Raw genomic sequence first — 15,549 nt, forward strand, 5'->3', positions numbered from 1 at the left:
TAATTAATTTTACATATAATTGTACATTGTTTGTGGTAATATATTAATTTAAGCAACAAAAAAAAAATCTGAGGAGCGACTTGGGAGCCGAAAGAGTTGGCTCTTTTTAGTGACCCGTGCCAAAAGCACCGCCTCTCTAAACACAGCCGGAGTTATCATCACTAGTAGCGTAGCCTCCAAGCCACTTGGTACGCACGGCACTGTAAGCAGCTGCACCTCTGGTGTTACTTTGTTGTCGTTCCATGCAGGTTGCGCCGAAAATATTGTACCAAGATAGTGTCCATTTTTTGAGAGTGAGAACAGACAATTCGTTTTAAAGCGCAGTTAATAGTACAATCGGTTAATCGCTGCATCCCTAGCTCCGAAAACCAGAGACGGGAGAAAGCTCTCCTCATCTCTCCCGCAGTCTCCGACGACGTGTCTGAGCAGCACTTCTAACCACAGGATGGTGCCTATCATCACTTATCAAGGTCCTATAGTTCTTTAAGCTCTGACATTTTGAACTGTGAAGACCTCTTACAGCAAGATGATTAATTTTCTAAACACAGCTTGCCCTATCATACTTGCCCTAATATATGACGCTCACCCACCACACAGTGCCTCTGAGCAAGCTGCCATACATATACACCCACACACACACACACACAGTCAAATAGCAGTTCAGCAGGGGATGTACATGAAGAATACTTCTTCTGGTTATTGAAGTACATTCAAGGCCTCATGTGATTGAGAACAATTATGCAATACTCATAATAACTGCTGCACCTTAATTTACCTGTTACTGATCGGTAAACACAGCGCTATCTATAGTTTTTTTATTCGATATTCCCATACTGTACTTAAATGGCATTCTTTGTGTGTCTCATTGTCTATTTTTATATCTATCTATGCTATATATATCTATCTGACTGACTGGCGTTCGAGCAATCAAAAAAAAGCAAGGCAATTCCTTTTATCACAATTTAGTTTAAGCTAATTTATACATATATATTTAAACTTTGAGGAAACTTTGAAGCAAATTATATCACATGGTATATTTTGTTGTATGTTTCGAACAACAGGCGAGAAAACCGAGATTGAGAAATTTGCCGGAGACAGGACATCCGTGGACACACAGGAAAAGGAAGTGAATTATTGGCACTTCAAAATAAAAATCAAGTTCAATAAAATGTCTAGGTTTTGAAACAATTTGCGTATTTTTCATTAGAAAATGACGTATGACTTACGGATTTTCAGATGATACCTTCATTATGCATTCATCATGATTTGAATCCTGCTCGATGATAAGACCTAAAAAGCCCTATCAGTACTTAGAATGTTAGCGTTATGCAATGACTTTCTACATTTCGCATCAAACACGATATCACACGAGAAACTGTCGCATGTCTACTTTGAACCGTCAGGAGTTAAATGTCCAATTCACGCTGGACTCACTCTTACCTGTTTCTCTGTTGTCTCTCACTCGCCGGTCTTGTTTTGACCTCTTCACGTAGTTTCCCACGTGAGAGCGATGTATCCGACGGACTAGTATAGCTGGAGAAGCAGACTGCTACGTGCACATTAACTTCCGGGTTCATGGAATGGTTCAACATTTAGCCAAGTCAACCTTTATATTGCCAATGAAGATGTCAAGTGAATGGATCCCACAGCAAGGTTATATGTCTTGACTGTCGCTGTTTACTAACGTTCAGAACTACACAAGAGATGACGTATTTCACATGCGTCAGACAGTGATCAGCTGATACTCAAAATATGTCTGAAGACTGAATATATATATATTTTTTTTATGATTCAGGAGACTTAAAATGAAACAATCAAGCTTTTACAAAACACGAAAAATGTATTAGAATGAAAAAAAAATCTGCTTCATCTGCCAGTTTTGTCCTTTGACTTTAAAGAAAGCGTCATAATATCAAAGAAAGTTGACAATGGGGAAACAAAAGCTCAAAGTCAGATCAGTCAAGTGCCATCAAAGAGAGTGAAAGTGAAAAGATATGTACCATTTCTTGGTTCAATTTTCCTTGTAAAACATTTAAAAAGAAAAATGGGAAATAGAATTTAAATTTCACATCCTTTACTATAGCAAAATTAAATGGCATACTATAACTACAACATAAAACATTACAGAGACAACACTGGCACAGAATTAAATTATATACAGTTTTTATTGAATGGTGTTCAGTTAGAACTGGAAGGACGATCCCTGACAGTAAATGATGTCACAATTATTGAACAAGAAATGAGGAGTCACAAGGGGTTACAAGCAAAGGAATTACCAGGGGGCTTCAGTCATGTTCAGTAGATGTGTTTGACCTCTGCCCTGAGAATGCACGTCTGTTCCTTTGAACCTGGAGCTGAGAGCACATAATAGACAGAATAATTAAGATACAAAGCATGCAAAAATATCTGTATTTCCAGGCTGTGTCCCAAGTCCTATTAATGCTCAAAAATTATGAGAGCAATTTTCAAAAACATACTTTTAGCATATATTTTGTTGATTTTTTTCTTCTTTGACAATTGCACTGTTAATTTTTCACTACAAAGCAATTGCTCTTGACTTTTCTTGAATGAGCATACACTGATTTAAATATAAATCAATTCCCAATAGATTTATAGGGTTAATTTGTTCATTATTTCTTTAATATTTAATTGTTGTATTACTCTGCGGATCAGCTGTTTCAGTCTATAAACCCTGAGCATAGTGTAGTAATTCATTGATTTGTTGAAAAAAATTTAGTTCCAAAAGAGGTAAGACAAAGTCTTTGAACTATTCCACATCCACACTTTATCCAATGTTAGCTTTATTCCATGAGTACTTTTTTAAGTGGCTAGAATCAGGCACGATTCTAGGATCTGACCTTTGGGAAGGCCCAGCCCCCAGGAAATGAAACCTCTTTTTATTAAACTGTTATTAATGCAATGTTTCTGTACTATTCAATGTGTTATCTGGTTAGACCATATAGCATCAGGTTTGATATCTTCGTTGTTTCTGCTCTCCCGTTGCCATGGAGATTGAAAACACAGCAGGTAGATAGTCAGCCAGAGTCCAAAAACAATAAAATATCCTAAAACATACATGAGCCATTTTTGCACAATCTCGAAATATTAAACCTGACATTATATGTCCTAACTATGTAACACATTGAAAAGTACAGTCACATAGCGACATTAATAACACATAAAAAACACCTGTGTTTCGCCAATAACAGTACAGAAACCCAGGAAAATTCACTTCCATTGGACGTTCTAACTTGGCGTAAGACAGCCTCACACAGTGACATTTATATATTTATATCTATATCTATATCATATCATATATTTCATGTGTTTCCACTGGGCAACAATTTAACTATTTGCAGTTGAACAGCTAGTGCTAACGCCTAGCAGCCTAGTTTATCATACGTATCATTAGAAGCCATGCAAATTTAAATATAACATGAGCCATTAATAAAATCTTCTTGTGGTCAACTGCCATTTAATAGACATCTGACAGATTATGTCAAGGTCCTAAAATGAAGCATTATCTGGTCATTAGTGTTCCAACACACTGCTGTACTGCACGTTAATCTGCCTTGCCTCTACTGTAGGACCTACATTTAGTGCTCTCGGGCTGCGTGTTTTGTTTTGTTTTATAAAACAGGAGGCGCCCGCTCACCAATCAGAGACGAGATGCATTCAGGTTATGTTTGATTTTGCTAGCCCGTTTGAGCCTTTTACCATTTCCCCATCTCCAAACAAAACAGGTTTGCAAAAAAATGATATACGATTTGAGGACTAAGGGTGGGCTAAGGCAGGTTTTGGATGGGCTTGAGCCAGCCGTTTCCTAGATCTGGCAGCATGCTGATCAGAATTTAATACTTGTGATATACAGATACACTGACCAAGTACCTCACATAACTCTATCTCAAAAACCTCAACCTATCACAAGTTACAGTGAAACCAACATGATGCTGACATGAATAGAACAAAGACATCCCTATGAGTGATAATGATTATTAATTAATAAGTATTATTTTTACCTTGGCTCCCTCCAGTATGTGTGGGTCTTTCTGAAGTGCATTGTTCAGGCCTTCCTCTGTTGTGAATCCAATCCAGCAGAAGCCTCGATGGAAGCCTGTTTCTTTGTCCTAAGACAATTTACAGCTCACAGTCACACATACAAACACAAGGAGCTCATGCAATATTTAGCAGGTTTATTATAGTCAAATATTGAGCATCAACATCAGCTACATGGTTTATTTAAACTGATGTATACAACTGTGATTAAAAAAAAACACAAAAAGTGCACATATTAGCAGTATAGGTATAGTACCAACAGAACAGTAAATACTGATTTATAGTTAGTTTGTCATTGTGATGTTGGCACGACTTACAAATGGCAGAAGACACTTCCTCACTGTGCCAAACTGCGCAAAGTACTCCCTTGTCTCCTCTGAAACATGAACACAGGATATTTCAAGTTCTCAAGCTCAGGTTTTATTCAACTTTTCTCATCTTACAAGTCTTGAGACCTGAATTACAAGGAGTAGTACAGCATTACTGGCACTTGAGTATACAAGTCACAGATGATTGTGAGCTATTGACTAAATCTTATGCAGTTTAAGACAAAAGCAATAAAACCTATGGCTATTTTACTTTTTCAATAAAATCTGTTTGCTGTTGTTAACCATTGGAGTGACCTTGATGTCATTAAACAGGATGCTACCAGAATAAATGAATATTTAAGTTTCTTCAGTGTTGGCTTCAGTATTTAGGTCTATTTAAACATTCAGGCTATCTTGTGAGAGGAGTGGAGAACTGCGGTGTTGAGATCAAAAAACCGTTTTCTCTTGGGGCATCACTCCCTCACATGCAAAGACAGAGACAGAGACGATATGACAGGCAGGCCTGCTTATAGTAGTAGGCTATAAAACAATTCACTGTTTAAAATGGGAGCCTCTGAATACACCTCTGACTGAGTATGAAGGACTTTAATACATTAAATCAACTTACTGCCTGCGACAGTCCATGGTATTCTAGACACGAAAAGCTCGAACGTTTTCTTGGAGGACGCCGCCATGTCTTGGTGATGATATGACACTGTGACCTGTGACCTGTGACGAAACGTCACGTGACCCAACCCGGGGTTGCTCGGCTTCAGCTTTGACTGAACAATGTGGTGAATAGGAGTACGAGAGATAAATCGATCGATGAGTGTTTTCTTCAGATTGTTTATGCTTTTTTTTCTTTGTCCAAAATGTTAGTTTTAAACGCTTGAGCGGGTAGCAATTTACAGCATGGCCAAGATGGCAGCCTCCATGGTGGAGAATGGAGAAGACGCCTTTAGAAAATTATTTAAATTTTATAAGAGACGGAACCCTCCGCCAGATTTCAGTGATGTCCTTGACTTCTCTAAAGCTGTACCAAGTGATAAGGTGAGCGAAATGTCAAAACAAGAAACGTGTTTCCGAGAATCACGTGTTAAAGTTTCAATTTAACCGTTGTTTGTTCGTTTTTTGTTCGTTTTTTGACAACCTAACGATATTTTTAGTTGTCAGGAAGTGATTATATGGTTCAGTACCCCAAAGCAAAAGTACTGTCATATCTAGAAGCAAGTTAGGTTGACTGGCAGTACCCTGGTGTACCGAGAGCAGTATAATCAATGCGGTGTACTTCTAAATGAGCATACATAAAAACATATGTTTTTGGACTGTTGTTGAAAGTTAATATGCAGTATGTATATTTCCATAAACTGCGGACGTGTTTTCTCAATTTAATTTCTTAATTTTATAAAAAGTCTGGTCTAGACCTGCTCTATATGTAAAGTGCCTTGATGTAACTTTGTTATGATTTGGCGCTATATAAATAAAACTGATTTGATTTGAATTAACGAATAAGGATGGAATCGTGGGCACAGAGATAAGGGCGTTAGGTCAAGACAACAGCAATTTAAGATACATACACATCTTTTACTTACATAAATATCAGTTTTTATTGTTGTGTAATAAAACTACCGTACAGCTTCAAATTCATTAGCTATTAATAAATTGCCATCCTTGCCAGACCAGAAGTTTTGACTTGTATTGGTTTACATTGGATTACATTAGATTAAAGGGGATTGCTTGTTAAACAAAGTTCTGGCTAATGCCTTACTGGACCACATGGCTGATGTTGCCATGTGTGCTCTTGTTTATTTGTGATTAATAGGTAGCTCAGGCGAAATTGGACTTTGCGGCAGTAAGTGACGTCGAGGCTGCCAGGGTTGGATTAAAGCCTGTCAGAGACTGGGAAGTGTTTGGTCTACAGGGCTACCCAGGTAAATACAGAACAGACACACAAGAGTTTTACACCCACTCTGACCAAAACTAAATTCATTTGATTGAAAAAAATAGAAAAATGGTTAGGGTGTAGTGTCTATGGGATATCTTTGTTTTCATTTCAGTTCACATGTTAACAAATGGGAGAAGACACAGACTGTTTACATGATGTCACACAGCTGAATTGCATGATCTAGAAGTTCACCTTGTTTCACGAGTGACATTCACATCTGGCAGCAAAAGTGCTTAGAGAAAAGTGTTCACAGCCATTTTGATGTCCTAGAAGCAATGTTACTCAAAACTGACACCTTACACTATAGTATGTGTCTAGGCTGATCTGATGTGACAAACATAAATTTTAACCATTTTATCACTTCCTAGATGACATAGTAATATTTTACAGATGTTTTCTATAAAAAAATAATTAGAAATGAATTTGAAATAATGATGAAGCCAACAGTGAAGTATCTTGCAAACTACAGCTGGCAGGAATAATGCCAAAACAGCCATACAGGCAGTGTGAACGCACACTTGTTTTTCCACAGCAGATTAGCATTGGCAGCCTCTAAACCACCACCATACAGTAAATTGTGTTTTCCAGCAATACTGGTATCAAACTATTTTCACTTTCTGTCTATATGACTCATTACTGCAATGTTATGTGCTGCTCAGGGTTCATCTTTATCAGCAACCCATTCCTGCTGGGCTCCCAACCATTCTGGGTCAGACAGTGCCTGAAGACATATCCTCAGAGGCCCAACATCTGTAACCTGGACATGCACATGTCTCCTTCTGAAACAGAGGACATTTGGGGGAAGAGCATACATGGCCTCACGTATGACTAGCTGTACTCATTCTATTCTGATCTAGGCTGTTAGTTGTTCAAACAACACAGATCTACCAGTTATAGGAAAAGTGACATTGATGTTATTGAGTAGTGAGGAAACGAGTAAGATAGTTTAAGTCTTTGTATGTTCATTTATATTCCATTTAAACAAAAAAAAAAAAAAAAACAGTGGAAGAAAGAATCACGTTGAACAGGAAATGATGAACAAGAGTAAAAGCAGTTTTTCATCTGGCCAATGAAAACAGACACAGTACATATTTATATACATTTAACGTATCTCATATGTTCATCTACCACTACATAGGACAAAAATTAATTGCCAGGTTTCAAGAGGATATTTGTAATGTAATTTCAGGTGTAACAAACAACTGTGACAACTCCCTTTTTCACATACCTGCTTCCAATGTGAAAAAGTGAGTCATGTTTGATAAAATTCCTTAACTGGCATCATATGAACCAGGATCAGTTGATGCAATATGAAAACCAAGTTGGAGGCTTCTACAACTCGCTCTAAATCTAAGCTATAATAGCATAACAACCCAAATCACAAACCGTCCCTCAACTCAAGTGCTTACATTGGAATTGCTACATCTGTCCATCAGGAATCTGATATTATTAGTTTTTAGAACAGACAGCAGAAGGTGTGACCGACCTGTCAACCCAATAAGGAAGGTCACGCCTTCAGAAACATCTGCTGATAAAATGTGTCACCAACAACATCTGGTGACATTCTGAGCAAGACGGCAGTTACGTACGTCGAAACATGTCAGGTAAACAAACCTAAAACTAGATGTCTGATTAAAAAAAGAAAAAACTAATGATATCTAATATAAGACATGAGACTGATATTGTTATAGGAATGCATTACTAAATCAGTGCTTGTATAGTTTTGGGAAAGGTTAATATGCCAACCTTTGATGTCAAATCTCAAAAGGGCCCAGTGGTCCAGACTACCTTTGAACATGGTCTCAGTGATAAAATCTCAAGAGTTTTCAGTGCATTTTAGCTGCATTCGCACCTGCTCATTCAAGTGTCCACTCATGATTGTGTCACCCAAGACAGTTGGTAATACCAGGTCTGACCACTGTGTGCAAATGTGTTCTTTGCTTGACTCCATAGCTCTTCTCCCTCTGAAAAGAGAAAACCATTGACTCTCCTAGAAAGGCTGCGATGGGTCACTCTGGGATATCACTACAACTGGGATACCAAGGTAGGGAACACTGTTAATTTTGACAGCAATTGTTAAATTTTGTTTTAGTCATAGTCTTAAGACAAAAATATAATTTAGCCACCATTTAGTCATTAAACAATTTTAGTTGTAATCTAGTTTTAGTCAACCAAATATCTTTATTTTAATTTATTATTTAATTAATTTAGTCAAAAACAATAGATTATCGACTAAATTCTCATGTAATCATATACAAGGTATCTGAGATGATAATTTTAACCTAGATTAAATTAAACTTCTATTTAATTTTTATAGAATAGCTAAGGTTTGATTGTGCAATACAAAAAATTCCACTTCTGTGACAAGTTGAATTAAAGGGCATCTCTCAACTACAAAAATAATTAATTAAATAAATAAATAAATAAAAACATGACCTGCCCTTACTAAGATGTGCAGTAATCATAACAAACTGCAAATTGTATTCTCCATGAAAATAAAATAAAAGCAGCAGTTCCAGTAGTATATAATAAACCAATAAATAAAAAATAAAAAAATAAACTATCAATAGTACTCAGCTGAAACTATGTCAATGCCTGAAGCTCTCAAAAACATTTCAAATGAATGCCAAGCCTCTTAAAAGATTGTGCTATGTGCTATGCATGTCACAAATTAACATGACAAATACTTTTTTTTTTTTTTAATCTGCAAACGTTACAAGACAGCGTTGGTGTCTTAAATTCATAGCTTGGCAGAAACACACCAGTAGCTCACCAAATCACAATTGCAAGCTTACCTTAGTGTCAGGATGACTCACCCGCAAACATTGTTTCAGGTTTGTTGTATTCTTGGTTGGATAACAATGCAATGCAATGGCTCTTGTTGGTCTTAGTATCAAAAGTGATATTTCCCCATATATCTGCTCTTCTCTTTCTTCCAAGTGACAACAAGCAAGACTGGTTGTTTGTGACATCTCAGTTATATTACTTGAAGTTTCAAGGGCCCACTTTCTGCAGGGCAGATGTTCATTAGGGTCCAGGATCTGACATGAGCTATAGACTTCAGACAAAGTAATGGTACCTACCACCCATGTACATGCACAATACACCAACTGGACATAACTCATGCAATCTCTGCTTTTTCCAAGTGAGACATTGCTAACCTCTATATGGACTGATATATGGACAATGCTATTTTTGTACTCAAACCTGAAAACTTTCAAATTGTTTTCTGATGCCCTCTGATGACGTGCCCCTCTCTCACTGTCTCGCTCTTGGCTTTTGCGGTGACATGTAGGCCTTTCTATTGTTCTTTTCAGAGCACATGATTAGAGAATAAAAACTAATCAGTTAAGAATTTACATAAAATATAGACAGGTATAAAAACCAAGAGAATATACAAAAAATAGAATTGAAATGATGCTTCACCATAGGTTTTTGTTCTTACCCTTGGAACGTCTGATTCTGAAAGGCCAGTACCAGATGACCTCTCGGTCCACAAGCGATCATAGCGTGAATAATTTTTTCTCATAAAAGATCCTGAAATGCATGGAAGCCAATGCAGTGGTTCTAAAAGTATTGTAATGTGCATCTGCCCTTTGGTCTTTGTCAGTACTCGTGCAGTTGAATTCTGGGGTAGATGAAAGTGTGAAATTCTCTTTTTGGGAAGACCAGCAGGGAATTATAATAATCTAAATGACCAGAAATAAAACCATGCATCAGCACCTCCTTGTTGGCAAGAAAGAGAAACTGGTGCACTCTGGCTAGGTTTTTAATATGAATCTTTTCTTTCTTTTTTTTTCCTGATATGTGGAATAACATCAAGCTCAGAGTCAAAAAGAACACACAGGTTATTAATCCATTGTGATTCTAGAAATCTAGAAATTTTGGCAGAAGTTTCTGTCTTTTGCCTTTCAGGACCAATAATGAAAACCTCAATTTTGTGGCTTAAAACATGTTGCTTAAAATCAATGTAATTTACAGTAAGAGGTTTGTGAAGTAATTTATAAATGTGTCACAATTATTGTCTACGTGTAAATTAGGTTTTGGTGGTCTGTAAATTGTAACGCAAGTATAATATGAGTATAGTAGGATTGCTTAAAAGAAATGCATGGTGTTCAAAGGTTGTGTAATTATTCAGGGGAACATCCCTTTGTTGTTCTTAAGGTGCAAACAAGAGCTGCTACTTTTTCAACCTTCCCTGATAGAAAATAAAATGTAAAATTTTGTGGGGAGGCCTCAGTGACAGCTGGTGTGCCAGTGCCAAGCCAGGTTTCAGTCAAACAAACCCCGATCTTATTATCTAAATACAGGTCATTAATAATACATTTGTTAGCTTATCAGTGAACATTTAAAAGCGCCATATTGTTGGGTGAGGTTTATAACGGGATGGTTGTCCATGGTTTTCTGATGGGTGCAGGATGTAGAGACAACACAGGTCAGGTGTCCTGTGGTCATTGTGTCCAAGACGGGAGGATCTGTCTGTGATGATGGTCTGGATGAAGTATCAACAGAGAGTCCAAGAAAAGGTTGGTGGGGTAGCAAGTGCTGGAGGTAGTGGGCTCTGGAGGAACTGTAGAGGAAGGGCAGGGGGGGACTGGACCCCTGGATGTTAGCTGCTAAAACATAGAAGCCCAGACTCTGTTGGCCCTATAAAAGGAGGTCCAGTTCCAGAGTAGGTTAAAAATGTCAATAAAACCAAGCCTGTTTAAAGTGCAGGCAAACTGGAGCCAGGCAGTGAGGCTGAGGGCTCTGATGAATTTCTACACTCTACGTGTCATGGAGGGGAGAGGCCCAGAGATGTAAACAAATTTCCTGCAGCCACACAGCAAGTTGAAAACCTCTTTCGTCAACTCTGACTGGCAGTGAGATGTGTCATTAAAACACACATGCTTAATCAACCTCTTAAGGGAGGAGAGAAGTGGGTCCAGCAGCCCCTGGGAGTTTTGAAAGTAGTTTTGGGATGGTGGAGCCAGGAAAACGGCGTTTGACTGCGTTAGTACAAAAAGGACTCTCCTGATTATGGAATACTCGATTATTGCTGTAGTCTGGGCAAACAGGGGACAGTGGGTGCAGGGGTAAATTGAGGCTTGGAGCAACAGGTGGTGAGCTTTCCAGCACCACCTGAATATCATGTGGGGGGGGTGGATAAGTGGTGAGACTGACATGAGGGGGTGTGGATGACTGAGAACTTGTTTGACAGCTGGAGTGGCTGAGGAGTAATGAAGACACGGGCAGGCTGTCCACTTTCATTAATAGTCAGCAGTCCATGGCTCTTCCTGACTCAGACTGGGAGCGCAGCTGATCAGAGCCTTGGGTTTTTTACCAGCTAAGACCAGCGATCGCCAGCGAGGGCAGCAGCAACTTCCGGACATGGCAGTGGAACAGGTGAGTCCAACTCACCGATAGGTGTAAACTTGGTGGTCGGACCTACGGCAGCGTCCATAATCTGCGCCTCCTTTCTCGGATGGCGTAAAATGAAGATTTTCCTTTCCAGCTCAGAGATCCTCTGGGTCAAGTGGAGGCAGCAGTCATAGCCAGCCAGCCAGCCAGGTGTGATGACTGGAGGCATGTTTTGTTCTTGTGTTCTTGGATGCGCATTGTAGTGGAGAGGTGTTTGTGTCCTCAGAGCAGATGTTGGTCCAGTAGCGCAAAATGCTAAACCCACAAGCCCGATGGCCAAAATCTTAAGACCTGGTTTAAAGATGCACTTAAAATAGTCACAAAATGCAAACAGTACATTAAGAATAAGAATAAGAACACATATAATTGGGTTAAAAGTCAAATTTATAAGAGCCGAACTACCAGGAAATCCAAGGAGGCCCTAATGGGCCATGAAGGTAAGAAATATCTGTTCACATTCCTTTTCTTTTGCGACATCCAAATTTCTTTCATTGTTCCATTCACAGACTTACTCTGCAAACCACCACACTCCTTTCCCAGCTGACCTCCACTTGCTGTCCTACCAAATAGCAGCTGCCTGTGGATTCCCAGGATTCAAAGCAGAGGCTGCAATCCTCAACTACTACCGATCAGATTCCTCTCTTGGAATCCATGTGGACAACTCAGAACTCGATCACAGTTTGCCACTGCTGTCATTCAGGTGAGATTTGTATTTTCGTAAATGAGTTGTAATTTTAGTGTCTTGTCATACAAAAAAATCAATCTTTTGGATAGTTGCCTGTGTAACTGTAGAAACATTTCCTTCACTTGTTGTCTTTTTTAGTTTTGGACAGTCAGCTATCTTCCTCCTTGGAGGCACACACAGACAGGACACCCCCACTGCTATGTATATGCACAGTGGCGATATAATGGTGATGTCAGGACAGAGCCGTCTGCTTTACCATGCTGTCCCACGCATCATCCCAGTGCCCAAGGAACTTATCACTTTAGATAAGTACAGCGGCAACGTGGCCTCAACCCTGCAGGCCAACACTCTAATGGAGCAGATATCAAAGCAAGACTGGACAGTATGCTGCAGGTACATCCAGAGCTCCAGAGTGAATGTGACTGTCAGACAGGTGCTGGGGCCTGGTCAGTGCTTTCCAGAAACACCCACTCCACCCAAAGGGACCGATTTTGGGGAGACAGCCAGTTACCATGAAGGGCCAGCAAACAGAGTGAGTCAGAAGAGGAAGAGTCCTCGGTGTGACTCTGTTGATACTGTAGAAACATGAGACAGACTCTATGCTGTATCATTCATTTAGGCTCTGTTTAGATCTGCTCAAACCAGTGATCTGAACACTGTGGTCAATTATTCAGTTTAAAATGCATCACCACACAAATGACCACTTTTGATTCGATCTCACTTTCCTGCTTTATATGGAAATAAACAAACTGAACTGTTGTCAATGTGTGTGTATGTGTTTGTGCAACTACAAAAAGTAATTTCGGCCATTATAAGTAGTCAAATACATTCAGTTGGGGCTTTGGTAGTTCTTCAACTATTCAGTTCTTGAGAAATTAAACAATTAACAGCACGGCGGCATAGTGGTTAGCGCTGTTGCGTCACAATAAAAAGGTTGCGGCTTCAGTCCCTGGCCTTGGTCCTTTCTGTGCAGAATTTGCATGTTTTCCTTGTGCCTGCATGGGTTTCCTCCCACTGTCCAAAGACATGCATATTTAGGTTAACTGGTTACTCTAAATTGTCCGTAGGTCTGAATGCGAATGTGAGTGGTAGTTTGTCTCTGTTGCTCTTTGTTCATGTGATGGACTTGAGACCTGTCCAGGGTGTACCCCACCCCTCGCCCAGCACGTTGGCAGGGATTGGCTCTAGCACCTCCGCGACCCAGAAACAGAAAAGCAGTAGAAGATGGATGGACAAATAACAATGTTAATAAATAAATCAAAATTTAAATACAGTTATCTTTGGGTACACCATCCTGAAACATCTATTGGATAGTAGTAGTAGTAGTAGTAGTCTCAAGTTACTAGTAATGTAGAATTTATTCCAGCCAAGATGAACATATTAAAAATAAAGCCAATTAATATCCTCCATCCATAATCTGTACTGCATATCTGTGCAGGGCTTTCTGGGTCGAGAAAAAAATCCCAGCCTTCATTGGGTGAGGTTAAGGTATACCCAGGTCAGGTCACCTGTTGTAGGACTGATGTATAGAAAAAACACTCCTTCACACCCACATTTCACAACTATCAATCCCACATACACAGTTAAAAACTAGTTAGAATGGCAGGGAACTGAGGAACCTCGTGAAGAAACGCTATCTAAGGGAGCCATCCACATGAAGATGCATCACAATTGAACACAGATGTTGCTGCTCATTCCAGGGCTCAGGTGTGCAGGGGAAAGACTGGAGCTGAAAAGAAATGAAGATGAAAATAATAAGAGGAGAATAAGAACTCATGAGTTAAGAATTTACATAAAATATAGAATGGCATAAAAACCAAAAGAATATACTAAGAACTATATATAACTATATACAATAAAGAGGTGTAAGACATGATAAAGACAAAGTCAAGACATTGAAAAAAGAGAAAAGATTAGTTAAAAGCTATATTAAAAATGTGTGTCCTGAGCATGCTTTTAGAAACCTCGACTGTTTCTGCAGCCGGGAGGGCTTTCAGCAGGCTGTTCCAGAGATAAGGGCCATAAATGTTCAATGACACTTCATCATAGGTTTTTGTGCTTACCTTTGGATTAACTCAAAGACCAGTCTTGGATGACGCCAGGGTCTGTGAGGCATTATGGTGTAGAAGTACAGATAAATAAGGACTAAGACCATTAAGATGTATGTAGACTTAACCTTAAAAATTGATCTTGCAAATCATGGGTGGCCAATGCAGTCACCCATGAGGGTGGTAATCGGTGCCCACCCTCTGGTCTTTGTCAGTACTCATGCAGCTGAATTCTGCGGTAGCTGAAAGTGTGAAATTTTCTTTTTGGGAAGATCACAGAACAAGGAATTACAGCAATCTAAATGACTAGAAATGAAAGCATGCATCACCACCTCTGTAGTGGCGGAAGAGAGAAATGGGTGGACTCTGGCTAGGTTTTTAAGATTTTAAAATCCCACTTTTGTTATATTCCTGATATGTGGAATAGAGTCAAGCCCATAGACAAAAATAACATCCAGGTTTTTAATTCAATGTGATGGTTTGAAACTATGAGCCATTTAGAGTCACCAATTAGAGTAAACCTGCATATCTTCAGGTTGTGGGAGCAAGCTTGAGAACCTGAAGGGAACTCACACAGCAATAAAGATACCATGGGAGATTGGATAAAATTTATATGGGTTCTGTTGCATTTGAGTAGAAATCAACAAAAGGTTGAATGAGTTTGCAAAGTTGGGTAGGACAGAAATAGACTATACACTGTATACCAGTTTACACTCCCACAATGGAACATAAATTTAGAAGTACACACTAGGGCTTAAGTAATTTAAACCTTTATTCACTCTAATGACCTTCAGGGGAGGAACTCCACTGGTTCTCACTTGATTTACCATTTCAGTAAATAATGTCTGAGATAATTTATGGTCACCGTCATTAGTTTTCAGTCTTCTGCAATACAGCATGATGTTATTTGATTTTATTATGATCCCATTATAGTAAAATAAATGATACAGCATGCCATGCATTGTGCCGTGGCAAACCCATGACGGGCAGACCGTACCAGAATTCATGCCTCCAGAGTCCCACTCTCTCCTCAAAACATGGTTTTTCGTCATTTAGAGATTAAATAATAATAATAATAATAATAAAAAGAATATAAACCACATGACG

General features: G+C 39.0%; 3 protein-coding genes across 5 annotated transcripts in view; 1 reads left to right on the top strand and 2 right to left on the bottom strand.

Moving 5' to 3' along the window:
• Nucleotides 1-1,683, bottom strand: part of adck1 (aarF domain containing kinase 1) — a 63,200-nt gene extending 61,517 nt beyond the window's left edge. For all 3 annotated transcript variants that reach the window (XM_029493309.1, XM_029493308.1, XM_029493310.1), the window contains exon 1: nt 1,441-1,683. The gene's annotated coding sequence lies outside the window, so the exon portion shown is untranslated. The remainder of the gene's footprint in view (nt 1-1,440) is intronic.
• Nucleotides 1,684-2,146: 463 nt separating this feature from the next.
• On the bottom strand, nt 2,147-5,093 carry slirp (SRA stem-loop interacting RNA binding protein). Its single transcript, XM_029494004.1, has 4 exons — nt 4,993-5,093; nt 4,374-4,432; nt 4,020-4,127; nt 2,147-2,354 (listed from the first exon to the last, which is right to left on the bottom strand). The coding sequence occupies exons 1-4, from the start codon at nt 5,057-5,059 to the stop codon at nt 2,286-2,288; spliced, it is 303 nt and encodes a 100-aa protein (XP_029349864.1). The 5' UTR covers nt 5,060-5,093; the 3' UTR covers nt 2,147-2,285.
• Nucleotides 5,094-5,115: 22 nt separating this feature from the next.
• Nucleotides 5,116-13,153, top strand: alkbh1 (alkB homolog 1, histone H2A dioxygenase). Its single transcript, XM_029494003.1, has 6 exons — nt 5,116-5,414; nt 6,187-6,295; nt 6,969-7,131; nt 8,263-8,353; nt 12,216-12,409; nt 12,533-13,153. Exons 1-6 carry the CDS (start codon nt 5,277-5,279, stop codon nt 12,981-12,983), a joined length of 1,146 nt encoding a protein of 381 aa, XP_029349863.1. The 5' UTR covers nt 5,116-5,276; the 3' UTR covers nt 12,984-13,153.
• Nucleotides 13,154-15,549: the final 2,396 nt, after the last annotated feature.

This window comes from Echeneis naucrates, chromosome 22 (genome assembly GCF_900963305.1).
Source record: "Echeneis naucrates chromosome 22, fEcheNa1.1, whole genome shotgun sequence".
Taxonomy (NCBI): Eukaryota; Metazoa; Chordata; class Actinopteri; order Carangiformes; family Echeneidae; genus Echeneis; species Echeneis naucrates.

What these genes read in the sequence shown, in the direction of transcription:
- slirp (XM_029494004.1), bottom strand. Translation starts at nt 5,059, where the DNA reads ATGGCGGCGTCCTCCAAGAAAACGTTCGAGCTTTTCGTGTCTAGAATA. An exon ending in ACCATGGACTGTCGCAGGCA is followed by an intron (nt 4,433 to 4,992) that starts GTAAGTTGATTT and finishes TTCATGTTTCAG; the next exon opens with AGGAGACAAGGGAGTACTTT. An exon ending in ACATACTGGAGGGAGCCAAG is followed by an intron (nt 2,355 to 4,019) that starts GTAAAAATAATA and finishes ATGTGCTCTCAG; the next exon opens with CTCCAGGTTCAAAGGAACAG.
- alkbh1 (XM_029494003.1), top strand. Translation starts at nt 5,277, where the DNA reads ATGGCCAAGATGGCAGCCTCCATGGTGGAGAATGGAGAAGACGCCTTT. An exon ending in AAGCTGTACCAAGTGATAAG is followed by an intron (nt 5,415 to 6,186) that starts GTGAGCGAAATG and finishes TGTGATTAATAG; the next exon opens with GTAGCTCAGGCGAAATTGGA. An exon ending in AAGAGCATACATGGCCTCAC is followed by an intron (nt 7,132 to 8,262) that starts GTATGACTAGCT and finishes TTGACTCCATAG; the next exon opens with CTCTTCTCCCTCTGAAAAGA.